The following is a 27,753-nucleotide window of genomic DNA, read 5'->3' as shown; positions in this document are numbered from 1 at the left end:
TTTAACAATGAGGGTGGTGAAACGCTGGCACAGATTGCCCATAGAGGTGGTAAATGCCCCATCCCTGGAAACATTCAAGGTCAGGTTGGACAGACCTCTGAGCAACCTGATCTAGTTGAAGATGTCCCTGCTCATTGCAGGGGGCTGGACTAGATGACCTTTAAATGTCCCTTACAACCCAAACTATTCTATGATTCTGTGATCCTATGATTAATAAAGCCACTCCTTTAGTTCAACTAGTAGATAGAAATTTTCTCTAACTAGCACATGAAAAAAAATCACTTGTTTCCACCATCAGCTCAGCATTTCAACCATTCTCAGGCTAAGACAACAACGTAAAAACCTCTGTTTAAAAGCTTTTAATTTTGGCACTGTTAAAATAAAGCAGGAGCTTGGTTCCCAGTCCCAGCAGTACAAAAAACTGATGAGTTAAATCAAATTACCATATGGACATGGTTGCTTCTTATGTTCTGGCACAATAGGCTTCTTCCTAAGAAAATTGTCCAGACTGGGACCATGGCGGCCAAGAGGATCATCAGGAGGCATAAATCTATAAATCAAAATAAAAAAAGCATTATGGAAGAAAACAAGCCTTTTCATATTCCTCATGCAGTGAGCAAGAACGTCATGACTGTGTCCTACACCATAACCTGTCATGCTGACATTTTAAGCCTGGGTACTTTGAGAGCTGTTTTGAAAGGCCACCATTCTGCTGCAGGTAGTGCCCGAGAGATTAAGTCATAGAAATATACTGTGTGGACACCTTCAGTCTAGCTCAGCTGACTGCTCTGTGGCAAAGCAGGGCCGCACACAACCCATTCCTAAAGCGAAGTAAGGGCAGCAATACAGGCAGCTATTTCTTAAAACGCCACAACTAACTTTGCAAAACTGTGCTCATTGTCTAGGACATCAGTATTTCGGCACTCAAACAAAAATGTCTGCTTGGCAAAGTACTGAGTCCCTCCCACTACAAGAAGCCACCAGCAGTAACTGCAGTTGATCTGTACGCCAGTGTATAAAGACACCATACCACAGATACCATAGCATAGACCTAAGCAGACAGCTGAACTAGAGACCTCCTGAGGTTCCTTCCAACATGGGTTTTTCTATGACTCTAGGATTTAGGACTCTAACCACAGGCACTCAAAAATGCTGACTCAGTGTATCAAGAAAATTGGAATATCATACCATAGTATGCACCAAATATAGCATATACATTGGCATACACCAAAAGGGGAAAAAATAGCATGAAAACCATTGCTTTTAAAAAGTTCTAGCAACAAACAAAGTTCAAGTACATTTAATCAGAAGACCAAATCTATGATCAACTATTCCTCCCATTTCCCTACATGTACCTAATGATTTGGGTGTAAGGTAAGAAATTTATATAGGTCTTCAAACTCGTTTCTCAATTATTTTAGTGGTACATATAAAGATAGAATGACTTACTTGTCATTAACAAATGAATACATCAGCAAGCGTTCATCTATGAACTTCTTCCATTCAGGCTTTTCATTAGCTAGATCCCTGTAGTTATCATTAGAAACAATGATGCCATCTGACTCAAAGGCCAACTTCACTATAAATCGGTCATCGTAGCATACCACCCTTCTCCCTTGCACTCGGCGGGATGGTGTGAACACAAGAATCTTCTCCTTTTCTAATTTACGCAAGATTTCTTGATCTACAAGGAATAAGAATCATAAGTTAAAAATGAAAGAGAAAGAAAAGATGTTTGTTTAATCTCCAAAAACATTAGATCTGAGGAAGAAAATCCAAGCATTTAGGACTAAACATGTCTTAAATGATTACAGTCCAGCACAAGGTGTCTGATATGTGATATTTGAAGTTACAGTCAGCAGTCAACTGGCAATACTTTCAAAAAAACCCACAAACAAGTCAAAACCTCCTGCTCCACACCATTTCTCTAAGACTAACACAGGGGGCCTTGTTCATGTTGCTGTGGTTCAAAAGAAACACTACTTATCAAAATGCCTGTGAAGCACCCCTCTGGTTGAAGGGCTGGTTTTAAACATTACTGAATGTTTCAGTGAACAGGAGGGCTACACCCAAGTACACCCAAAGGTTTCCCCATAACCGAGCTCCTTGGTAAAGACAGAGCTCTTCCACCTGTTTGTGGTACAGAGCAAGCAATATCTTTCGAAATAATTCCAGTAGCTCACGTTAATGGGACTGTCTCATAGAAGCCTCTGCCCATCTAACCCAGAAGGGGTTACTACTAGTACCCACAAGGACTAGAAAACCCACATTCTTTACAAACACTCAGGCTCTTCACAAATGTTAACAGCAACCCCTAAAAAGACATCTGATGTCATCTTGTAACCAAAAGCAAATGTGGGTAGTTTTTGTTTGTTTTATTCTACCTCCAGTAACAGCTCAGAACATATCTTTCCTCAAAGGGTTTACAGTTTTATATATAAAATCTTACCAAATCCAAACAGATTTCTTTTTAACCCTGCTGAGTAAGCATGTTTAACATTTTACCTAATTCCTGCTTGCCCTACACAGTCTGCCAATCACCATTCCAACATAATTTTCTCTTTCTCTGTGTGGGACCTGGAGATCCTGAGGAGCTTTGAAAGATGGCCTAAGGAGGTTGGTCTCAACTAAGATTCTGGATGTAGCACCAGTGCATCCAGCACTGGAGCACATACCCCTTGTGTCGATTCTCCTAGCTATCAAACTCCTCAGAGCAAACAAGCTGTGAGAGAAAAATAAACAAAAAGCTAGGCAACATCTAAAATGATAGAAGATGATGCTTGCACAGAGAATATGCTCTTATAATGGTTTAGATCTCAAATAACTCAACTGTTTTGTAGCACAAGAAACTTGACAGGAACATGTTCCATCTGGAAGAAAAAACAAGACTCTAACAGGAAGAAATACAGCATTAATATTATATATAAGCAACACATTTGATATAAGCATTTATCTGCTTAGTAGAAAAAGCACAAGATTTTAAACTAAATCCAACCTTCTTGTATTCACTCACCCCCCTCCCCCCCTGGACCACCATGTGGTAAATGATGAGTAAGAGTGTGATGGAAGGTGACTTTTTGCCGGCTAAGAAAGAATAAAAAGATCTGCCATGTGATGATTAGCAAGGAATGATAAAAACAGATGCAGCTGTTGTTTAATCCAAGAAGCTTCTCATAAATACTGACAGTCTAGAACCATCCTCACATTAGTCATCTAAGACTTTTTCAAGATTCCTGGTGGCTGCGTATTTCAGGTGCAAAAAGGAGTGTCAGCACAAGACAGTATTTCACAAGACTGGTAGTAAACAGGCTCCCTGCATCCTGATAAAAAACACTGAAGAATCTCTGTCTTACAGAAGATACAATAACCTTCTTTGATCTTCTTCCCATTTTCAGGGTCCATGACGACACAGGGCAAACTGATTTTTCATTGCTAGACAACTGGTCAATTCTATGTCTTGCTACTTTCTTGAAACTCCTTTTGGGGCTTCTAGCCCTATCCACACCTCTAGCAGATGCCTCAATTTATTTCTAAATAGCCAAATCTTTATTACTTAGCCAATGCTCTTCTCATACCTCACATTCATAAAGGGAAAGATAAAGGCTTCAAGAGAAAGGCTCCACACTGCCTGTGGTGAGGGGAGAACAGCAACTTTCCAAACATTTTCTTGCATTAACATGGTATGTTCTACTAGCAATCAAGCAAATGAAACGAAGTGTTGTGAAGATCTTTCCAGATATTTGAAAATGCATGTGGTAATCAAAACATGCTTCCATATTCTTTTAGAAGCTGTAGCTACTACTGTCAAAAGCTTCCTCCCTTTAAAGGTAGCCATGTTTAAATAAAAAAAAACCAAACACAAAAAACCCCAACCCCACTCCCCCTTAAATTCTAGAGTTTTTTCAACGCCAAATTCTCTTCTGCTTCAACTTTAGGGCAAAGGGAGGATGACTCTCCAACCTTCACACAGAATCACTTGGTTTGATCAAGAAATAAATGCCTCTACACCACTTTTTTTTTCCCTAGATAAACACGTTAAAAATTAAAATTTTTAAAAGCTGTCTCACTTGTTAATAGTAATGATGAAAAGGGGAACCATTCCCTTTCTGTCAGGATAATTCCCGTAACCCCGAGCGCAGGCAGTGACTCACCGCTGGTAACTGGCAGACAGGCCAGCCTGGCAGAACCTGCTCATCACAAGAAAGATCACCCAGCGAATCACTAACTTCAAACCTCTTCGCTGCCAATGCCACACGGGCATAATAGATTTAAAAAATGGCAATTACATTCTTCAAGAAATAAGTAGCAACGTTGATGGAAAATTTATCAGGCGAGCAGAAAAGGAGGACCTGGAGAGGGCACTGTTTTTGTCTTTTCCCTTCCTGAAGATCGCAATGAAGTTACTACAGCAAATATAGTTTCTATTATAGTCTTCCATTTCTAAAGATTTGTCCATTTGAGCAATAGCACTCATGCTGTGCAAAGCACCAAACAAACCAGCAGAGGCTGAACAGAGCTTACCTGTGATAAGAGCATCGGGTCTCGACTGTTCTTTCCTCCATGCTGGCACGAACACTGTAACATCCTTGTGGCCTCTCTCCAAAAACCAGTCTACTGCCAATTTGATTCCTCGACACGAAAATACTTCTTTGTTCCCGTGGCTGAAACACACAGTAAAATTCCTTATTATATGACTTCGCTTTTCTGTGACTGTAAATAGAGCACAGCGAAATGCAGATCTCAAAGTCATGCTCTTCACTTGCTCTGTGGTTTCTAAAGGCAACTGGGAGTCACCCTGAGCCTTGCCCAAATATTGCCATCACTTGAAAAATGGTGTTGGAGAGGGATACTCAATTTGCCAAACATTTTTAGCATCTGAACAAATTCAACCAGTAAGGAAAAACGTAAGTAGGGAGTGTTAAAAATCCTCATAGCCCAACCAAAAGTACGGGGTATAACAGGCACCACGGAGACTTGATGAGGGAATGCAGGAAGCCTGAAATACCAATATGAAAGAGCGCAACATGTTTAGGAAATGCCAGCAGATGAGTACTGAGCACTGGTATGCATGGTGGCAGGGGAGGACACAGCAGATCCCGGCTGCAGGAGCTCTGCGGTGTCCCATCTGAACAGGGAAAGAGAGAAGGGAAAGGAGAAGGACTCCAAGGCTAAGGGGGTGGCAGGCACTCTGCAGGACAGATTACGCAAACTGGAGAGCCTGTCCAGAATCAACATGACAAAACTAAGAATCTGCTTAGCACTGCACTTCGGAAGGAGAAATTAATTGTATATTAAAAAAGCCGTGGAGAGACAGTTCAGCAGAAACGGATCAGACACAAGCAAAACAAAAGATGTGCGTCTGTTGTGCAATAATTGTCTGAGGTAAGGTGAGAGACATAATTATGTCATTTTCTAAAGGCAGATGAGTCCTCAGCCAACTTCCACATCCAGTTTTGGGCATGCCATATTACAAAAGACACCGAGGAACTGGAAAGAATCCAAAAGAAAGTGAAACAAGACCTATGGGGACAGGCTGAAGGAAGCGCATTTAGTTTATCTGGAGAAAAAAGGCAGCCTGTGGAGGTACAAACCAATCCTCAGTATATAGGAGATAATGAAAATAGAGGACAGCCATCAACCATTGGGTGTCCATGGAAAAGTTTTGGTAGCACAGGGCTACAGGGTGGCCTCTGTGAGAAGAGGTCAGGGGTTGCCCCATGCCGAGCATGCTTGGCTCCAGCCAGCTCCACAATGGAGGAGACGGGAATGGGGGAACACCAAGGCCAGAGGGGGAGGAGGTGCTCCATGAGGAGCAGGTACAGCCCCAGAGGGACTGCAGCCTGTAGGGCACAGGAAGAAAAGCCCGAGAGGAAGGAGCAGCAAGAGAAACCGCCATGTCCTGCCCCCAACCCCTGGCGTCGCTCACTGCTTCTCCAAAGGGACTCGGTGTCACCCTCAGTGTCACCTGCAGCCATGACAAGGGGAGGAGAGGTGTCTGCAGTGGAGTGAGCCTGGGAAAAGGAGAGGATAGATGTTTTTCCTCTAAGTGTTTTAATGTTTGTCTTTTGTGTTTCCCATTAACAGTAATTAAATATTTATGTTAATTGGCTATAAAGTAAGTTAAATTCGCCAAGTTGAGTCTGTCTGGCATTGGTGAGTACTCATCAGTACTTGGTGAGTGATTTCCCTGTCGTTATTTTGAGCCATAAGTTTTCTTGCTCCTGTTCCTCCTGTTTTCTCCCGTTCTGCTGGTGGGGGGAGCAAGCACCCAACTGGGTGGGTGCCAGCTGTGGCTGACCCACCATAGTCCCACTGGGGAAGGACAGAAAAGTCCTTACCATAAGGAACAGTTTAGCAGTATGTTAGAAAAAGCTTTCTAACTCATCAATGGGACAGTCTGCCCATGGATTTTGGGATCTCCTCACCAAACACTTTGAAGAAGCGTCAGACGGCTCCTCTGGGGCCAGTCTGGGTTCTCCATACTCAGGAGGAGACCAGCAATGTTTGTGAGGTCCTCCCAACCCCACAGCTCTACGTAGCAGAAGAAACACAGGGGCACAGCAGCAAGCTGTTGCCTTTTGCTTGACTGGCTTGTCATGTACAGCAGGTATGCCACAATCTGTTTTCCAGAAAGGTGGAATCACCATGGAGTAGTATGTGAAGAGGACAATATGATGATGGATCCTTTCGAGGTAAATAAAAACACCAGAAAGTTATTTAAAAACTTTTTTTTTTTTTTTCAGTAGGACCATTTTAAAGTACCTACTCTTTCCAGCCTTCTAAAACAGCACTGCTGTATGTTCCTTGATACCTTGAGGGAGCCTGAATAATTGTGCAATGGATGAAGCGCCACAGTAAAAGTGAGAAAAATTTTGAAACAATGTTCAGATTCCAGAAGCCTGTGAAGGAGGTGGTGTACACATTCACCAGCGTCTGGGTGTTGAGAGCGAATGAGTCATGGCTAACACCCCTCACAAAGCATCATCCTCAGCAGAGGCTGTGTTGAAGGTCACAGGCCCCAAACAAAAGAAAAAAAAAAAAAGAAGAAAAAGAAAAAAAAAGAGGGGAAAAATATAAGACCCCACTACCATTATCTGGATTTAAGTGAGGAACCGTACGACTTCCTTTTCCAATGATGCTGGAGCAGGACCTGGAAGCATAATCATATACTAAGATACTGCAATTGTTGCTGGCCATAGTAATAAAAGTTTGTAGATTTTAGCTGGCAGAGGGTACTCCAAGGATAGTTTAAGTCCATCTTCTGTGCCTATAGGGCTATACCAGGAACACTGTTAGGAGCAAGACATCTATGTATCCCAATATCCTGTTTAGCTACGGTTATAGACCTCTGCAATAATACCTTCCCTGCTTTGTATGATAATACTATGTAATAACACTATTAAATTGTAATAACACTATAATAACAAAACACATAGCAGCATTTTTTTCCAGGTACTGTTTTATACCATACAATTATTCTTGTGCTTGTTTGGCTGAGAGAGTAGTATCGTTGTGCATTTTGTAACTTCCCAGGAATGGGAAACCAAACTGCACACAGATATGTCACATTTAAAACGCACACGCACAGAAAAAATGGCCAACATGATTTCCAGCCATGGCAAGTCTAATTACATCTCCCCATGACAACGTAAAATCAGGACGCTTGGTGCACATTCGGTACCCAGTGGGCAGCCATAAGGCCTCCTGTGCAAAGCCCGACACAAGAAGTTACTGTTCATGCTATCAGCACATCATGTGCAACCGTAAATATTGCAATCCATTTTACAACAGTCGGGAAGGGCTCGTTCCAGCTACTAAATCCCAGTGAAATCACTGTACTGTTATTACTCTAAACAATCTCCGTGGTTTCAAATGGATAAAATCACTTTTCACTCCTGACAGCCAGCAAGCATTTTGTTAGACTACATTTTAGTGAAAGTATGTTTCTTCCTGTAAGTCTGACAAATCATTTCTGGAATGAAATCATGGCCTCTCTGAAAGAAATGGATGTTCTTGCCTATTGCTTTCCATCAGGCTGGAATTCAAGCCATACTTTTAAAGGCAGAGGGAGGACCAAGCAGTCAGCTGCTTAGTTTTCTCTTGCCTAATACAGACTATTAAAATTTTTCATCCAGAACATAAATTTTAAATATACTTAAAACTCTACAAAACAGAAATAGGAAATGTATTACACGCATACTAGCTTTTCTGCATTGCTGAGCAAGTGGATTTATAGCTCATATAAATCTTCACATTTTTTCCCACTCCTTTTCAGACACATGCCTAAGCTGGTATCTGAGTGGATACAAATTCCAAGAAATTTAAATGATTAGTGAGAAAGTCTGTGAAAAAGATGTGCAATTAAAATTTGTTCCTTTCTTCTGTTTTGTTGTAATGCAGATTTGATATTCTCTTTTTTTTGTGATCTTTGTGCTTCATCAGCTTTATGATACATCATATGGTGAAAAGACTGAAATCATGCTGCTGCTTCTGACTTTTTTCCTTCTGATTAGTTGTAAAAAAAGAGGAGAAATGTCTGTATTTATTTGTCAAGAAACTTCGTTTTAAAAACCCCTTCCTAGTTATTAGCAGTATGTGAATGCTCAGAGCAGTGAGGATGACAGCTGCAGGCCTGGATGAGACATTGGTTTATTCTGCTTTGGTCCTTGCAGACGTTTAATCTAGCACCACTCTTAGTTGAAGGAAGATAAAGTATATCCTAAGGTATCTATTTCTCTTTCATACCATACGTGAATGATTCTTTTTATCACCACTTCTATATATTTGGCCTGTTGATAGCTATGGTTTTATTTTCAAATGAAAAAAAAAAAGTAGTATAAGAACATAAATCAATCAAGCATTTTCTAGGCTAGGAGAGTTAGTAGAAAGAGGTAAAACATCTGATGAGAACATTTTCTCTCTTGCCTTCCTAGCCCCCAAACTAGATTTACAAGTGACTGTCTTGAAAAGAGCTGTGGTATACACTCCTAAACACTGACTCCTTACAATAGTTGCAAGACTTCTGGTGTGCTCTAATGCAGTACTCAAACCAACACAGAACTCTCAGGCTTTGAAAGCTACAGAAAACATACACACTGATGACAAGAGATATTAGAGTTCAGGTCTACAACAACGTTTGTTGCGTACACATACAGGTTTTATACAGTTGGAAATCTGGACACATCAAGGTACTTCCCATGTAAAAGCATATTGATTAAAGCAAGAAGAACAAAACTAAAACACAGATCTGCCTGGTGAAGTCAGAGTTACCAAACTGTTTTAATCTGTCATGTCATAGGAGGAAAACAGTCTCAGTCCATAGCATAGAGAGGTAAGAATTTCCATCCTGTATCATACTGGTGACTCATGAGGCTGGCAGCCTGGTTTCGTCACTAGCTGCATCCCTTTTTTTATTTTTTTAAAGTTCTACTAATTTCCTAATCACAGAAACATTTTGTCCCAAGGCACTTCTCAGTAACCCAGGCCTTCTGTCAATCCTGCCTTTGTTCCTTAAGTATGTATTTTGGTGCCGACATGAAGCAGATGAAATAGTTCCCAAAAGTTTTTTTTTTTCCATTAGTCCATGACAAATCACTCCGATGCTTTGAGGTCTTTGAAGGAAAAAAAGCCTTGGAAGTTGTAACACCTCTCAAAACATCTTTTGTCCATGGGGCTTCCAACGCCAGGGAACTCTACGGAGCATGGGAAGTGCCGTCACCAGCCAGACACGCACCTGGGTGTGTGACCAAGCAAGAGGCACGCACCCAGCAGTCAGAGGTCAAAACAGGCAAAGAGAAGTTATACTCAAAGCTGCCAATGACAAGCTCCTATCCACATGATCGTCACTTGTTGGAAAAATACTTTTATCTATTCCTTAAAGTGACTTCTCAAAATAATCTAAGAAACTAGACAGCCAGTTCCACTGGAAAATGAATGTCTGAATCAAGGTACCAAAATACAATCGTGTCTACCAAGCTCAGAAACACACAATCTGAGAAGAGGCCAATGCAGCTAAATTGTTAATTTGTTAAAATACATATGCATTTAAGTTGTCATATGACAACCACATATGGCATAGATAAGACAACCAAACCAGCCTTTGGTTAACACAATTTGCAGTTGTTGAAAAACTATGTAGACATGGTTATCGGCAAACCTTTTACTACGGCCAAATGACCTGCCTGATGGTTAAGGACGGGGACAAGACTTAGTTGCCTGAACAGAGATGTCTAATGCTTGTTAGGCACCTTTGGGTATCTCACGCTTCCTCCAGCTGAACACCACTCCTGAATGGCACTGGGGCCTCTGTCACGTCTGTCAGGCCTGGGTGTATGTTTCTGATGCCACCAAGCACCTAGGACATCCATGGCTGGAGGGATGGCTCGGCATGAAAGCTCTAAGAAAACTGTAGAATACCTGTCTTAAATGTGAGCACATTTGAAACAACCCCCCCAAATCAGCATCCACCTCTCAAAAATAAAAGTTAAGTATGCAATGGTTATCTCGTGTTGTGGTTTCCCTTGTGCAATGAAGTACCATCAAGCACCATTTAAATATACAGGCCAAGGTTTTCCAAAAGGGGAAGACTGAAGCGCATCACGTCTACGGCCTGAGAATCCTAAGGGTGAAGTTTTCAGAAGAATCTAATTGCTCAAAACAAGATTCGTTGATTTCAACCTGTAAACCCAGATGGCATGTGATCAAAATACTTTGGTTCTTTTGCCTATGTAATTCTGAAAGTGGTTGTCTAAAAATTATAATACAGCAAGTAAAATATCCAATTATTTGCTTATCAGTGTTATCTTCATGTTGTGCTCTCTGTAAACACGGCAGACTTCTTTTTTGCCTACATGTTTTCAACATAAAGTTTTATATACATTTACATAAAATTTGAAACTCATTCTTTTTGCTGTTAGCAAAGAGTCTGAAGGCACCCAGGGTAGCCAGGGAAAACTAACGAATATGGAACAGAACCAAATCAATAAAATAATTAACATTATCCCACTTCTTAACTAACAACTTTGTTCCTTATTTCTTAATTCTCGGTGGCAGAAGCCTGAGTTTGATTCCAGTAAAGAGAAGTATCGCAGCAATAACCAATTTTAGGCAATTTTCAACATCCCAACCTTATCCTTGAAAAGGACAAGCAAAGGAAAAGGAGGACTGTGCAAATATGCTGCAGTATGTTTCTCTCTTCAGAAGGAACTCCCTCTCTCTCAACCTCAGCAGTAAAGGGGAGTCTTAAAATGAAGGGGCAAAAGAGAACCTCAAAACCTTGCCTCTGCTGCCTCACGGAGAAACAAGACCTTCTCCCCTCCATTCCAGGCTGCGGAGGCTCAGCTGAGGAAGCCGGGGATGCATGAACAGCATGTCCAAGAACACACTGGAGAGCACAAAGATGCAGGGGTGAAGAGCTGGTGATCTGCTGTTGCTAGATGGGCAGAGATCACCTTCTGTTGCCTACCTCTGTTATGTAAAGGGAAAATTTAGAGTAGCTCAAATCTTATCACATAGGGATACAGAACTGCTGTTGACTGAAATGTGTTACCTCTCTAGTACCTGTGTTGTGCAGTTTAAACTAAATAAGGTCCCCAGTGCATTTTTACATCAATGGCCAAACACCTTTCTTACGCACATGGACTAAGGTTCTAAACGAAGATTTTGCAGTACAACATCATCATCTACACGCAAAAAACCCTGCACCTTACGAAGCAGCGTTAAAGCTACACAGTTCTCTGGAAAGCCAACACAGGTCACTACTCAGGTAGGGCACGCCTGAGTCCTGGGTCCTATCCCTTAGTCCAGCCTGACTCTCAGCTGGGGGAAGTCTCTATCAAGAGCTCCACAGCTGCTCTAGGGGATTATCTAATTTGCTGTTCAGCACTGATTTTAAGTTTAACACACATGCACAGAAAAATCAGACCCATCTGTAAGAGCGTTATAACAAAAGACTTTGTGTTAGGCTTAAATGTGTAGTCATCTTTCCTCTTCTGGAAAAGGATTAAGTCAACACCATGAAAGCCAGGATAACAAAAGAACAAGACCAGATTTGAAGCATCCCATAGAAACCAAATGGTGATTCCTCAAGTCATAGCCTGCAAAAAGCCACCTTTCTGCTCTTCAGTTGAAAGAGGGGGTTTGCTTTGTTTTTAAACTTTTAACTAAAAATTCATATTTGTTAGCTAATATTGGAGCTTTAAACTTGAAATACACGAGATGCTTCTGATCAACCGTTTTCAGTTTAAGGCATGAATGACAAGCAATGCCATCTCTAAAGTGTAAGAGAAGCTTTCCAAGCATTACCAAAAGGCAGAAAAATTGAGAGGTTGTTCTTTTAACTTGCTTTTTTAACTTTAGCTTGCTAAAGCAGCTTGTCTGGAACAGGAGTAGTCACCAGACCAGAGCAGCATACATGCTAGCTCTGGCTGGCCAGAATAAGCTATTCTGGCCCAAGCATTGATCTGTGCTGCCCTCAAGAACACAAAACCGCCCATCATCGCTTGACTAGATGCAACCAGTTACACAAATATGAACATCCAGTAACATCATTCCTCCCTTATGTCAAACCTAGCTGTTTTCCCAAACACAAAAACATCAGGTTTCATTTACAGGTCTACTGGAAAAATAATCCTTTTTGAATTAGGAAGCTGAATCAAGTAATTTTGCAGCTGCACAGCCACTAAATGAGACGCAGGTAGCAAAGCATCTCTGGTAGTGAGACAGAGGCAAGTCTGAAAGTAAGTCACTCTGTGTCACCCATTAGATGTTTTATGAAACTGCATCCTTAATTAGTCATGCAACAGAGAGACAGGGCAGCGTACAGTGTTTGATCCTTCCAGAAAAGGACAGCTGTCTCATCCTGCTTATATTATTGGACATCACTCACCTCAACCTTCTTCACAAAACTTCCCTCTCTCATCAAATACATCCCTTAAAGGAAAATTAGCAGTTCTTATCTAGAATAATTGTAGTAGTAAATGGTATGATCAAGTACGTGTATTATAACATGGGAATAAGAATATAGATTACAGTCTACCCATTTCTGTGAGAACATACGAGAGAACTCCCAAGAATAGATCCTGAAAAACCATCTACAGTCTTGCCTAGGGCACAGGCCCATTTCCTGTTAGCAACTCCAAAGAGAGCACGTTGGCCACAGCTTGGAAATGCAGAGGGATGAAAAGAACAGACAATTTATAGGTTAGTTACTTGTTAGTTACTTAACAGGATCCTGGACGTTTAGATACAGAAATCTGAACTAGATTGTCTGAACTGCAGGTGAATTCCTGTATGTCCCTCACTGCTTCAAACGTTGCTCTTTTACAGGTAAAAGCTGAAATCTTTCCTTTTAAAGTGCTTATTTACTATTACCTATTTTCTTGAAGGGGAAAGGACAGATCCTGCTAGTAAACAACTGGCTGCACAGCTGGTGTCAGCAATAGGGACTCATCTTTTACAAATATGGGACTGTCTTTCATAAACAAGGACTGATTTCTAGGAAAAGGTGGGATCCACTCGACCAAGCAGAACAAAAGCATCCTCACCACTAGCTGACCAAAAGCAGAGCAAGTGTTTTTGCCAACAGGCAGGCCAAGGCAGCAAGGCATGAGCAACCCAGGAAGTTTCTGGAGTGCACTGATGATAACTTCTTAACATGGGTGACTGAGGACCCAACGAGGGAACGTGTTGGACCTCATACTTACAAACGAGGAAGAACTGGTCAAAGATGTGAAGGTCAGGGGCAGCCTTGGCTGCAGTGACCGCGAGGGGTGGAATTCAGGATCCTGTGAAGAAAGAGCAAGGCAAAAAGCAGGATCACAACCCCACACTTCAGGAGAGCAGACTTTGGCCCGTTCAGGAGAATTCCATGTGATACAACACTGGAGAGAAGAGAGGCCCAAGAGAGGTGGTTCATTTTTAAGAATCACCTCTGCCAAGATTGGTCCACACTGATGTGCAGGAAGTTGGGCAAAGCTGAAAGGACAAGACTTTCCCTCAGCAGAGGTTAGGGAACACTGGAATGGGAAATTCCCAAGCTGCTAGGCCCTGATGGGACACACTCAAGGGTGTTGAGGGAGCTGTCTGATGATATTGTGAGGCCACCCTTGGTAATCTTTGAAAGGTTGTGGTGATTTTGGATGTTCCGGAGGACTAGAAGAGAGCAAATATCCCTTCTATCTTCAAGGAATGAAAGGATAATTCAGGGAACTACAGGCTGGTCAGCCTCACCTTGATCCCTTCAAAGGTAATGGAGCAAATCCTCCTGGAAGCCCTTTCCTAACAAATTACGTAGATTGGGTGAAGGTGACCTGGGAAGAGTTAGCATTGATTTATGAAGGGGAAATACACTTGACCAACCTCAAAGCCTTCTGTGGTGAGATGACTGGCTCAGTGGATTAGGAGAGCAGTGGATGCTGTTTATTATGGTTTTAGCAAAGCTTTTGACTCTCTCTCTTATACCATCCCCACTGACAAACGAATGAAGTATGGGCAAAATAAGGGGACAGAGAGGTGGACTGAAATCTGGCTGAACTGCTGCGCTCAAAGGTTTATGATTAGTGGCATAAAGTCCAGCTGGAGGCCAGTCACTATTGGTATACCCCAGGGATTGATACTGGGGCAAGTATTGCTTAGCGTCTTCGCTAATGACCTAGATAACGGGACAGAAAGCACCCTCAACAAGTTTGCAGATGGGTGTACTGCCATTCAGAGGCAGCCTGGCAGGGTAGAGAAATGGGTGAACAGGTACCTTAGCAAGTTCAACAGAGGGAAATACCAGTTCTGCACCTGGGGAGGACTAACACCAGGCATCAGTACAGGCTGGGTGGCCAACCAACTGGAAAATGAGTCTGAAGAGAACGATCTTGGGATTCGGTGAACATCAAGCTGGCCATGAGGCAGCAATGTCCATTTGCAGCACAGAAGGAAAAGTGTTGCCAGCAGGTCAAGCGAGGTGATCCTTCCCCTCTGCCCAGCCTTTGTAAGACACATCTAGAGTGCTGGATCCAGTTCTGGGCTCCCCAGTATAGAACAGACGCGGACAATACTGGAGAGAGTCCAGTGAAGGACAACAAAAGTTAATCAAGGGACTGGAGCACCTGTCATACAAGGGCAGCCTGTGAGAGCTGGGACTGGAGAAAAGGACTCCGGGGAGATCGTACACATCTGTATAAATACCCAATGGGAGGGAATAAAGAGGACAGAAACTGACTTCTCACTGTTGTCCAGTGACAGGACAAGAGGCAAGGGGCACAAACCGGAAAACAACAAATGTTGTTGTTTAAGCATAAAAAAAGAAAACTTTCTTACAGTGAGGGCATTCAAACACTGGCCCAGAGAATATGTGGAGTCTCCATCCCAACTTGACACGGCCTTGAATTGACACTGCTCAGTGCACGGGATTGGACTAGAAGATCTGCAGAGGTCCCTTTCAAACTGAGTGATTCTGTGATTAAATTTGGTAGAAAGCAAGTAAAGACCTGTTAATTTGATTCTTGAATTCAGAAAGACTGTTATATTAATAGATTTAACCTGTTTTAAGGCCCTGTAGCACGCATTCATATTTGGCTCATTTCATGTAGGTGGTCAAGAAAGTAAATTGAGCATAGGAAGGCAGGTCCTAAATATTTATGCTAATAGCTGAATAAACATTAAGGAAAAGTGACTGACATGGAGCTACTTCTGGAATGCGTTCAGTGCAGTTTGAGGGAGAGGTTGAACCTAAGTCCACCCACCAAGTCTGAGCTGTGCTAACTAGCTAACACACAAATGTTTTGGATTTATGTGATATACAATCCAAACCCATTTTAGAAGCCTCTGGGTAACTTCTTGGGTTGAGCACCAGAATAGTGTTTGTTCAACAGGACATACTTCCTTTACAGCTCAAGTTGGAACAAAAAAGATTAGGGATGACACATCAGGTAGAAAGAACTCAAAGGAATAACCCATTTACGAAGAAGTAATATCCTTGCTTTATGGGCTAACACATCTACTTAAATAAGCAAAAGCTATCATATAATTGTAAATAAGAGCTGTATTTAAATTTAATTTTTAAAAGCCTCATTTAAAGGTAATTGACTTGATTAGGAGCTAAAAAAACCCCTGGGCCTTTAGCCCAGAAATGTCTTACAGGAACTTCTATTAATAAACTAATGAAAACCACATCAAGTCATCGGAAGATTAAAACTGACCTTCTAAACCATGGTGCAAGTGATCAGATAATCCTTACGAGTTACCCAATTAGTTACTAACCAATTTGTCATTTAATCACTTATATAGCCATCAAAAACCCCTCGTCTCTCTGCATCTCTCTGCCATTTCCTTCCCTCTCTAATCACTGATGAAGCATGAACCTCCTGCCTCCCCACAGACAGGTTTGTTGCTATGCACCTAATGACCAGGGTCAGGATGGGTGAATGCTGTAGGTAAATGTGTTTGTTATCTGTGGGCATGTAAATGAAAGTCTAAAGCATAGTAATCTCAGGAATTAATGGCAATAAAACCTAACTCCAAATCTGATAACCAAGACCAACTTTAGAGACAGACTAGTTACCACAGAACAGCCTACCAAGGAGAAGTATTCCTTAAGCCACTTAATAATAAATCACAATTTTATGATCTTAAGGAATCTTACATTTGCTTTAACCTCCTGCATGTAACTGGATACAGCAACTGCCCATAGCAATGGTGCCTACTAAAGGTTTATTAAGTGTACCAAAAGTTAATTAAGTACTAGATTGGCAGTGGGAAGGAGAGATTTGATGGCTGTCACCGAACTCTTACAGACTTCTAGCCTGATTGGCATACTCTGTCATTGACGACGACGCTTGTGAGGGAACATGGACACAGTTTTAGGCAATTATACCGAACATCAGTGCTTGAATGGGACAAGGTCATTCTCTTTCCATTTAAACATAAAAGCAAAAGCTTCATGGTCACATACCTCATCGCAACATTGCTGCCATCAATAACTATTGGCCTCAGGTTGTCACCATCCTCCGTCACATCCTCCTGCAGTGGAGACTCTGACCTCTGAGACTCTATGGAAGACGCTTCACGCATTACAGTAGTGTTAGCATTAGTTACAGTCTGATCAGTCTCAGTTTTATTCCCAAGTTTGACAAGTTCTCCCAAAATATCATTTATTAAAGCATCAGTACCAAGTTTATTTAGTACAAGTTGAACCTGCTCTTCAGAGTAACCCAACTTAAGTGCAAACTCCAGTTTGGTTTGATATTCTTTCACTACATCAGGGGGCTTTTTGACTTCCTTAGGTACTATCTGAGCCTCTTCTATCCTAAAGTCTTCCAAGATTTCATTTCTTTTCAGTATATGAGGCTCTAAGCAAGGAGATCGGCACAGCTGCCGGTGAGTCTTAGGCAATAAATGTGATTCTGATGCAGAATTGTTCAGTCTCTCTGAATCATTATCAGAATTTGTACTTTCTTCAGAGTCACAGCTGGAGCTTCCAGAAGTCTCTTCAGATGCCTCTTTGTCCACATCTTCTTTCCTAGAATTCACCTTATCCATCGTTGGCTTCTCCGCCATTGACCAAGGTACAATTGCATTTATTTGTGTGCCAGTGCTCCCCACATAAAGGTGGCCTAAGTCATGCCCCAGATGATCCTTCAAGCCCATGAAGCTGCTGCATGTACTTGACTCCACTTTGCTGTTTTTCTTGTATTCCTGAATATAAAGTGTTCCGTATTCCTAAAGAGGGAACAAAAACGTTGCAACTGGTTACATATCTTACTTGCTTTGTATTTTCTTGCTGCTTCCTCAGAACCGCATGTATTCTCTCCTAGCAGAGAAATATGACTTGTTTTTTTTTTTTTTTAAACATGGAAAACTTTTTTGGGGAAAAGCTTTTCCTAAGGTACATCCGTAGCTATGGGGATAAACAACTGATCATCGGTTTTCTAAGTGTTTTAAATGCTTTTACTTAAACATTTCTAGAAAGGGGTTTATGAAAGAATAGGAAAGCAAATACTGCAATTTTACCTACTCTAATGCAGAGACAGAAGTCTTGTGATTTAAAGGAACCAAGATATTTCTTCTAGCTTAAGACAGTATTGTAACAATGAAAAAAAATGCAGCTATAAAATACAAATACTAGAAAAGCTTTTTAAACTAAATACCTTCAACTCTCTGTTGAATAGAAAGAAATTAGCACAGTACTAGATTATTTGGTTAGGCAAATGTAAGACATCATAACACATAAAATGAATTAGTAACAGAAAACATGATTAAATAAAAACTTACTGGCCCTAAAAGATACTATCAGTTCAACTGAATACACTCAAACTATTTCTGAATTCCCTTATAAAGTGGTAATTAAGTCAAGAAAGACTAATTGCTCTCAACAGAGTGCTGCATTACTAACACATACAGCATTTAGAGACATGGATTGATCTAATGGCAAATAAAGCCAATGGAAGTCTTTGCACCAATTGCAACAGACCATTCATCAAGCCAACAAGGCAACAAAATGAAAAGCTGATTTCGACTCTCGGACTAGACTTCTGCAAACCTTTTGCTGAATCAAAACTAAATATATAGATAGAAGTCATGTAGGAAGAACAGAAGAAGAAAAGTTGCAGCTTTCTGGATTTACGTACTTGCCACATCAGTTTTTCTGAAGGAATTCTGCGTAACCGTAGTTATACAGAAATTAGCTACTTGTTTCATCACAAGGATTACTTCCACAATGTACATTTAAAGGCAGATTGCTACCTCTTTCCCTTAGTTTGTTCTTTTAAACAGGAATCTTTGCTAAGTGCTTCAATAAAGAAAGTAAAAGATAAATTATTTCTCAGAGATAAAAATGGACCATATGGACCAATTGTACTGCAAGGTTACCATGAAAAAGAAGAATTTACATTAAGGGAAGACTACAAAACAAAGAGTTCTTTCACACTTCCGTCTTGCAAGGCAGAACATAAAAGCAAGATATAGGGGCAAAGGACTTCAACTGAAGTTGACAGATACATTACAGACACAAGGTTCACCAAGGAGGATATACTGAGAAAAAACATTATGTCAAACAGGATCTCTTGATCTATACTAACACAAATTACAGGTATGTCTCACGAATAGCCAAAATCTCTGTCAGCAAATACATTAACTCTCCCATCCCCTTACAGGTTAGCATTTAAAAATTGCCCGGTCTTTTTAAAATACGGTATAATTGCCTCTTCTTGGGATAAAGATCTGAGAGTGCACACACAAGAAATTCATCCAGGCTTAAGACTGGAGAGAATCAAGCAAAAAATCTCCAGTCTCAGTAAAAAGCAGACTCTATAGGTGCTGAGCGCTGCCAAGACATCGCCACTGTAGTGGTGCTTTTTGGTTATGGGGCACAAAACCTCACTTTACCTAAGCATTTCTAGTTTAAATAAATAAATAAATAAATAATCAGTATTTTCATCACCCGCACCTTAATACAGGCAAGACTGATAGGAAAGAAAATACACTGAAGTTTTATTTAGATCTGGTCTTGTCAGAAGGCAGTAGGGCTGTAATACTCTCAAGCAGCATACCAAGGATTATTACTTTCTCTTCACTCGAAGCTTTAGCATTTCAAGCAACACCACAGATTAAACACAATGAGAATCTAGGAAATGAACCTTTCCACAATGATTTATTAACTAATGTAATGCACTCGATAGCACAGCGCTTGTAACAAATCACAACAATATCCCAATAAAAGGATACAGTTAAAAAACCAACACTGTGGCCTTTACAGGACTGACACACACAAAAAAAATTAAAAAAAAAAATCTCAAACAAGAAACCCCTATTGGAGGCGAAGCTGCTTAGCAACCAGCCTTTAGTTGCTAGGATGCGCTCCTTTAACATACCATCATGAATACTAGCACAGCGAAAGAATAATTTGGTATGAACAAAAGCCCATGAAAGAGAGCGGGACTTAAGTGCGTCTGGTTTCCCCTCGGAGAACAATGCAGCTGCCAAACCAATCTGGAAGCCCCGACATCATTGTTCCACCAACCCCACAATCTGCTCTGACTCGAGGAAGTCTAGTTAATGGGCAACACTTTTAAGCTGGACTGAAAAGTTGAGCTGGCTCATGTACCGCTGCCGCAGAGCGCGGGGAGATAATGGGTCACTGCCTAAATCCATGTACTGTGAAATGTCATTTTAGTATTGAACCAAAAGTAGAGGGAGGAGGTTTTTTTGGAAGTGGGGGAAGAGGAGGCTGCATATTAACAGCATGGAATAAACAAAGCTTGAAGTGCACAGATCAGAAAGAGGATTTTTTTTTTTTTTTTAGTGTTAGTTAAAATAATACTTAAGTCATTCTCCAGTCACTTCTTCCTTGAAGTTTAAGTGCTTTACAGCAACCGCAACCATAACACCCTCCAGTGGGATTCAAAGAAGTCACTAGCATATGAATGTGTCTGAAGATCAGGCATTATATGAAACATACTTAAGATGATTTGCACATCAACTGCGTATGAAAAATGACCATAAACCGAGCTTTGTCCATTGTTGGGAATGTATACATAATCAGCCTCACAGCTATCTGCTTTAAGTCTCCTGTCAATCTCCATCTTGCTCCAATATTTAATTGCTTCTTCTGCACAGAACTCTTACTGTTTTTCAGAAACTATTTAAAGAAGGAAGTAACAAGAGCAACATTAAAATCTGCCACAGAGAGTATACAGTCACCATACTATTGCTTGTAAAGGCTAGATAAAATGATGTTTACACTGTAAATCCAAAGCTAAAGATTTCTGAAATAGTTTTGCATAAGCAGTGCACTATTCCTGGCATTCAGCCTGAACTCTGCATGCAAACTATTTTTTTTTCAGGCAAATTTTTACAATGTCTGTGAACTTTGTACACCGTATTTGTGGTCAGGAGCATCTCTTAGAAACGCTAGACTTTGGAGCTCCCAACATGATGTCCTTTATGAGATCCATTGATTAGAACCATGAAAATCAGATGTTACTGCTGAACACTGCTGGAATTGATTATTTTATCTTGATTTGATTAGTGAAGAGCAACATGCCAGCCAGTCAGTCTATTTGAATGAATTTGTATTCCAAGTAAACACTAGTGTACCTATATATAGGACAATGATGCTCAAGAAAACAGAAAAGGTCCTTTATCCAAGGAGGAACGACAGACAAGAAGAACTCCCTGCACTCTTTATTTACAAGGAACTCTCATTACGCACGTATGGTTTTAAAGTATGCTTTACTGATACAATGCAATATAGCTAAGAAAAATATCTGCTATGAATTCTGACTCAACTGTAAGCCAAACAAAAATCAGCCAAAAAATTCTTGTGAAGAGTGTCTTCAACTTTTGGTTATGCTCACTGCAGCTGAGTAACAGAATTTATATTTATGAAAAAGTTAATTAAACAGGTAACTCCCAATTTAGACATACTCATGACAACGTAAGTTTTAAACTGTAGTCTTTTTAAAACTACAGTATCTCACACTAGGTTCACTCTTAAAGGCCTAAAATACTGTACTACTGAGTCAACAACATTTATCAAGTATAACTATAATAGTCTGGATGAGCACTGTGCTACTACATTGTGGATGTGTAATACTTTCCTATTTCTTAGAAGTCACCACTATTTTCCACTAACAATAATCAGCCCCTTAATTCACCCTCACACAAAACAGAAATATATTCCTCAAAGGGATGTGGGCAAGTAGAGCATCTAATCTTTTAATGTGTATTCAGAATATTTTCCACTTACAATTGAGCATAAGAAAAGCAATTTAATGCAAATTTAGTTCAGAGGAAAATAACAAGGAATAAAATAGTGTGTCATGTGACATAGCGTAACAGAAATTGTGTATTCTCAAAAGACCGTCAAAAGTTTCTGAAGATACATTCTAAAGTGAAATAGTTCAGCATGTTTTCACAGAGGCAGACTTTTTCTAAGCCTTATAAACAAAAAATGGAGAATATTGAAATCACAGTTTGTTGAAACACTGTCATTACTTGTCACAAACAGAAGTGCAGAGCTGATCAGAAAAGAAAAAAAAAATTAATGTATCAGTTATCCAAATGATAAAGATACTGCAACAATGCAAATAAAATAATGAATATGTAATAAATACCTACTGCTGTAGTTTCTATGTATTTAATTACCATTGTATTTCAGCGAGTGCTGTTGTCTGCATCATTCTATCCAACAAAGGAAGGATGTCCCATTGAACAGATTGGTTAATGCTCTGGGGCAACAGATGTCTACTGGAACTGCAGGAGACCAGCAACTGGTGGCCTGCCCATCTTCTGAAAACTTTCAATAGACTCATGCATATGTTCACACAATAGGGCATGTGGTAGAAATGCAAACCTCTTTTTAACCCTTTTATATGCTCTCTTTCCCTCCCAACTGATATATGAAGGTCTTTGTTTTGTTTTGTTTTTTTTTTTTTTTTTTTTTTTTTTTACGGGATCCTTGGAACACAGGCTCATGGAGTATAGAGTGTTTGTTCTTCAGCCTAACATCTGAACTCAAAACATAAAACAAAACAGATTAGAAACTTTATAAAAATAGCCAGGCTAGATCTGACACACTTACGAATAGCTTTCAAAGCACAAAACCTTTGACTGTAACATGTTTCCACCTGAGAGCATCCTAATGCTCTATCTTGCACTACAGTACCTTCAGACATCCCACAGTGGAGCTCTTCCTATTTTCACAAACCTGGAAATTTAATCCGTTGTATGGTATAATGGAAAAGTTCTTTGATTTTTTTTTTTCTTACAGGCTTTTTCTACCAGTCATAAATTAAAGTAAATAATAGCTTATTTGCAAAAAAGGGTAAATACCTATAACTTAAAGTTGAAACCTCCCCTTCTACCCAGGGGACTAGAGGAGAATTTGTTCTGTTGATGGCTACTGCCTACCATTTTCAAGTTCTTGGAAATACACCATTACCGATGTTTTTGAAAGTTCATTAATAGACTGCACTGGGTAAGATCATTGCTCTTTAACACACTTAAGTCTTCAGACATAATTGTTTTTCTTCCCCTCTTTTTCCAAGATACACCCAAAGTGCGCAAATCTCCGCTGACACACACGCTAGCTACGTTGTCCAAATGCAAACTGATATGCTGAAACACCAGAAAGGTGAAACGTCCCATTTCTGCAGAGAGAAGCCCATATACTTACGTTCACTGGAAAACACACAGACATTGGTTTCTTGTAGCTGTTCCAGAAGCAACTCCTTAACACGATTTCAGCTGCAGACTTCAGGCAAGCAAGCAGAACAATGAATGGACGAACAGATGGACCCGCGATGTCTTTGCTTAACCTATTACTGAGCGGACGCGGAGCCAATCACGACCCGCAGAGCTCACAATTAGTTGGCCGGGCAGATGCAAGGCAACCTCCCCACCCTGCATCAGGTTCGGAGGTTTCTAAGATAAGCAAGTTGATGTCATTCTCAGGGTCTGCCCCGGGCAGCATGTGTATTAACGAGGGGTGTGCAGCAACAATAGGCCATACAAAAGAGACTAGCAGGCAGCTGCTGTATGAGAGCCAGAGTCATTAGGGAGCAGGCTGCCAACAAGAAACACCTGGCTTGGGCAGACTTCAGCTTCTCCTCATTGTTTCTAATTCATGAAACAAAGAAAGGAATTATTTTTAAGTAGTAAAAGTTGGGAGTTCCTATTAAAATATATCAGTCTTATGGAATATAACCCCTTTACTATGGAAACAATAAGTTCTTTGTAAGGGAAAATATTAGAGAAATAAATCTATCAGTAGCTATTTGTGTTCCCCTTTTCTCGTTAGCAAAATTAATCATATTGGTACAAAGTGCAAGGCGGCATGAAAGGAGCCCACACTAAACACTGAAATGTATTCAGAAACCGCTTTCTGAATTTCCTGACACTTCTGAACATCAGTTGATAAATGTAATAAACTTGCATTTACACACAACTCTAACAGAGTACTTGTGAGTAACTCCAATGGAAGGTGAAACTGATTAAACTAAACCCACGTAATATTAATATGTGAAATAATGGATATTTTTAGGCAGTGGCATTGAAACATTAGGGCACTTGGCAGAAAGGAACTATGAACCACTCTTTTGTTCTGGAGTCACTCATATTTGTTTGCAACAGAACTTCTTTCCCTTTTATTTCACAGCTCTGTTCAAGACGCCAAGATCTTCCTGTCTCTTTGCAATGATGAAATATTTGAACAGAAGTCAGGAGCTAGGCCATAGCCATCTTTTTATTGTTTGTATTTTTTATTGAAGTAAGCTACGTGGAAACACAAGCTCCAGTCCACACCTCCCCTCCCCTCACTGCCCAACAGTTCCAACGCCACCAAGCCCTGCAACACACATATTTAGCGATGTAACAGTAGTAAGGTTTGATGCCTGATAAAAAGAAAAAGTGAAGCAATGTGGACTTTCAAATAAAGTTGCCATTGCTTGTAACTTCAGTGAAGACAGCTCAGCACAGAGAAGGGGGGATTCTACATTTGCAAATGTTCATCTGAATGACTACTAGAAAAGTGTATTCACTGAACTTCACCATCGTTACATGACTAAAAGCAATACTGAGAACCACAGAGGCAGCTGTCCTCCTCTGCTTGTGAGGACAGGCGATCTGCTGGGAAACATCTACTGGGACTTAAAAGCAAAAAAGAACATGAATAGGTTTGAGTAATTTCCCAAGCTTCACGTGGATACTAAAGCGATTCAACATAGTAAATGAAATCACATACCATCATGCTATTACACTGACGCATTTATCATGTGCCCAGATATTAAGCCGCAAAGCAGAAACCCCAACTATAGTTTCGCTGCACTGTCCATTAAACACTCCTAGGAACAACTACTAACACCACTATTTTGGAGCTTTTAAGTCGGAGGCAGGAGGAGACTCCTCACTAATTTCTGCCACTGTGAACACAAAGAGTGAGAGAAAGCTACCCACGAGCACAGTGGGATGCCTGATCTCCAGCACTGGATTAAGCCTCTTTGCAAACTGCGAATAAAAGCAGTGATCTGAAAAAGCTAATCAGTCCCTGCTGTGGTATTTAGACTACCTCAGTTGCTGGTATTGGATAATGTTAAGCATATTAAAACTTCTGTAGGCAAAATAAGAAGCCAGTCCAGTTCACCTATGTCCAAGAACTGCCCTTAAATGCAAGCAGCACCATTTGGCTAGTCATTAGTTGACTATCTTCCTGATTAGAGCCAGGCGCTTCTCTTGTGATACCAGAAATGCTTGTTTCAGCAGAGGACGCATATGATACCCTTTATGTGCATCTGGAACAAATTGAGAACTCCATAGCACAGGACCGGTGTATTTAGGGCTCTACAAGCACAACTAGGGGAAGTGTATGATCTGGCTTCAAAATGTGCCTTAAAAATAAGGTTGTAAGACGTTTACTTGCAAAGATATGCTCCCTCAATGTCTTCTACAGGAACAGTGCCTCCCCTCACCCCCAACCAACTCTCCATACTCCAAGGGCATGTCATCAGGGAACCAGGTCTAAGCTTTAGTTGCAGAGTAATGTTCACGCTAATGCAACCCTGCAGCACTTGCTATGACCAAAGTCAGAACAGATACAATCTGACGACCTATGCTATATTGTTTAATTTACACAAAATACTTTATCAAGCTGTAGTTGCATGAATTAAGAAGACACTTTCTTCTGCACAACATCAGCTACTTAAACCAGCTACCTGTTCTGGAAGCATCTTCTCAGCTCTTCCCTAAAAGACGTTGGGCTGCCCAAGGTTTACAGCGTGTCAAACCATCCTATTAAATCATGGTTGGGATGACAACCTGATCTAGTGGAAGATGTCCCTGCTCTTTGCAGGAGGGGCTGGACTAGATGTCCTTTAAAGGTCCCTTCCAATCCTAAGTATTCTATAATTCTATGATTCTTTGACAGAAAAACATTCGTGTTAAGGTTTACCCAGTACACAAGGCTTCCTACTGAGCATGTTGAGGTCAACAAAGAAACCTTAGTAAGAAAAACTGTGGTGTTCCCACCACATCTGTGATGGACTATAACAGCATCACTAGGAGGTACACAGTGTGAATGAACAAAGAGGTATTTACTTCTTGTGCGAAAACCTCCAAATCCAACAACCTGACTAGTTCAATCATCTCCTATTACTATTTCTAAAATACAAGGAGTCAGGTAAGTTAAATCCAGTCACCAAAACACAGCAAAAGTAACAGCTCTTCAAATTTCTGGTCTTGCAAGATCAATAAGCTATAAACACCTATTTTTGTGGCTCCCAGAGACCAGACATCATGTGCAGTGCTCACCAGGTCCCTAATGCCACTGAATTAAACAGCACAGAATCATGACTTGGCTGAAGATGACGGGCTAACTCAGGGACCCTGCAGTGGAAGATTTCCGAACGGCACCCAGCTAGGTGAGGGGACCCTGCAGAGAGACGGGGACCAGGGTGAACCTCTCAGCTGGGTGAAGGGTGGGAAGGAGAGCGTCCCCTCCCCCCCACTGCCCAGTTTGGTATGAAAAGCATGCATGGGATGCATGGGAGGATCAGAAAGACCAAGGGAGGGAGAGTTGGAGCAGCTGTGAAATTCAGACAGTGTAGGCTGAAGATATTAGGGAAACATTACTATAAAGGAAAAAAAAAACACCCTAAAAAAAAGCTGCTAGTTCCAGCCAACTCTTCTTGTTTCAAACATGTTGAAAACAAAGCCTTATTTAAAAAGAAATTATTTTATGCAAGCACACAAAATGGTCATTCTGTAACTCAAGTGGTGTTATTGCAGCAATTAGAAAGACAACTTCTCCCATTAAAGCATTTAATTCTCTTTTGTTGCAGAATTTATGCTAAACCTCCAGTAATAAATGATGCATTTGCAAGAATACACTGCACAAGTTAAATCAATTACATACCACTGCATTTCTGAAATAGAGATGACGGTTGTATGCTACAGACAAAACTCACTGCTGTGCCACTGCAAAATATCCTACATATGCTGTTGGGCTTGAGGGAGATGCTTATCTTTAAAATTATGAGGTGGCAATACAACAGAAATTCTTCTTTGCCAGTTAGTATGTTAAGAGATGCAAACTATCTTAAGTATAACATTTTGAAAGAAGTTTACTTAGTTGTGAGGAATGGTAAGTGGTGCTCTAGGCTGTACCTACACGTGGTCATAAAAACAAAAAACCCACCATCGCTCTGCAGACATGCAGAGGAGTGAATTAAATGGCCAGTAAAAAGTGCCTAGAATTCAGAAAAACAACTGAGAAACTGATCTTATGACAAAGATGAGTAATGCTTTGCTGACAGAATAAATAGCCTTTAAAAAATATTTAAAAAGGATCAACTACATTTTCAAATGCAGTGTAATTGCTCTGTAGAAAAATATGCACTTTCAAATGCATTAAAATAAAGCAGCAGAGTTCTTTCACTCTTTGAACGAAGACTCAGCTGTCTGTAGCTATCCTTAAGATTTAAAAAAGCAGAGAAGCATTTTCCAGCGGGCCACCATCTTAAAAGAAGGTCGGAAGGTCTACAGTTTCTAGTTTAAAGCCATTAGATCATCAGTATCAACTGCACGCAAGATTTGAGCAAACCATTGCATCATTTATCATGACAACCTCTAACATGTTTTTAAGAGAAGAGGAAAACCCAAAGTTTTATCATAAGTAGTGATTAAGACCAGGCTGGATGGAGCTTTGAGCAGCCTGGTCTAGCAGAAGGTGTCCCTGCCCATGGCAGGGGAGTTAGAACTAGATGATTTTTG

General features: G+C 40.6%; 1 protein-coding gene across 2 annotated transcripts in view; it reads right to left on the bottom strand.

The window, feature by feature from the left end:
* ZC3H12C (zinc finger CCCH-type containing 12C) overlaps window positions 1–27,753 on the bottom strand; it is a 48,943-nt gene that overhangs the window by 11,071 nt on the left and 10,119 nt on the right. For both annotated transcript variants that reach the window (XM_063330617.1, XM_063330626.1), the window contains exons 2-5: window positions 16,943–17,709; window positions 4,522–4,661; window positions 1,450–1,684; window positions 444–550 (exon numbers count right to left, since the gene is read on the bottom strand). In XM_063330617.1, coding sequence (XP_063186687.1) covers window positions 444–550; window positions 1,450–1,684; window positions 4,522–4,661; window positions 16,943–17,637 — 1,177 coding nt within the window. In that variant the 5' untranslated portion in view covers window positions 17,638–17,709. The remainder of the gene's footprint in view (window positions 1–443; window positions 551–1,449; window positions 1,685–4,521; window positions 4,662–16,942; window positions 17,710–27,753) is intronic.

Source organism: Chroicocephalus ridibundus, chromosome 1, assembly GCF_963924245.1.
Source record: "Chroicocephalus ridibundus chromosome 1, bChrRid1.1, whole genome shotgun sequence".
Taxonomy (NCBI): Eukaryota; Metazoa; Chordata; class Aves; order Charadriiformes; family Laridae; genus Chroicocephalus; species Chroicocephalus ridibundus.
This window is presented reverse-complemented; position numbering and strand designations above follow the sequence as displayed.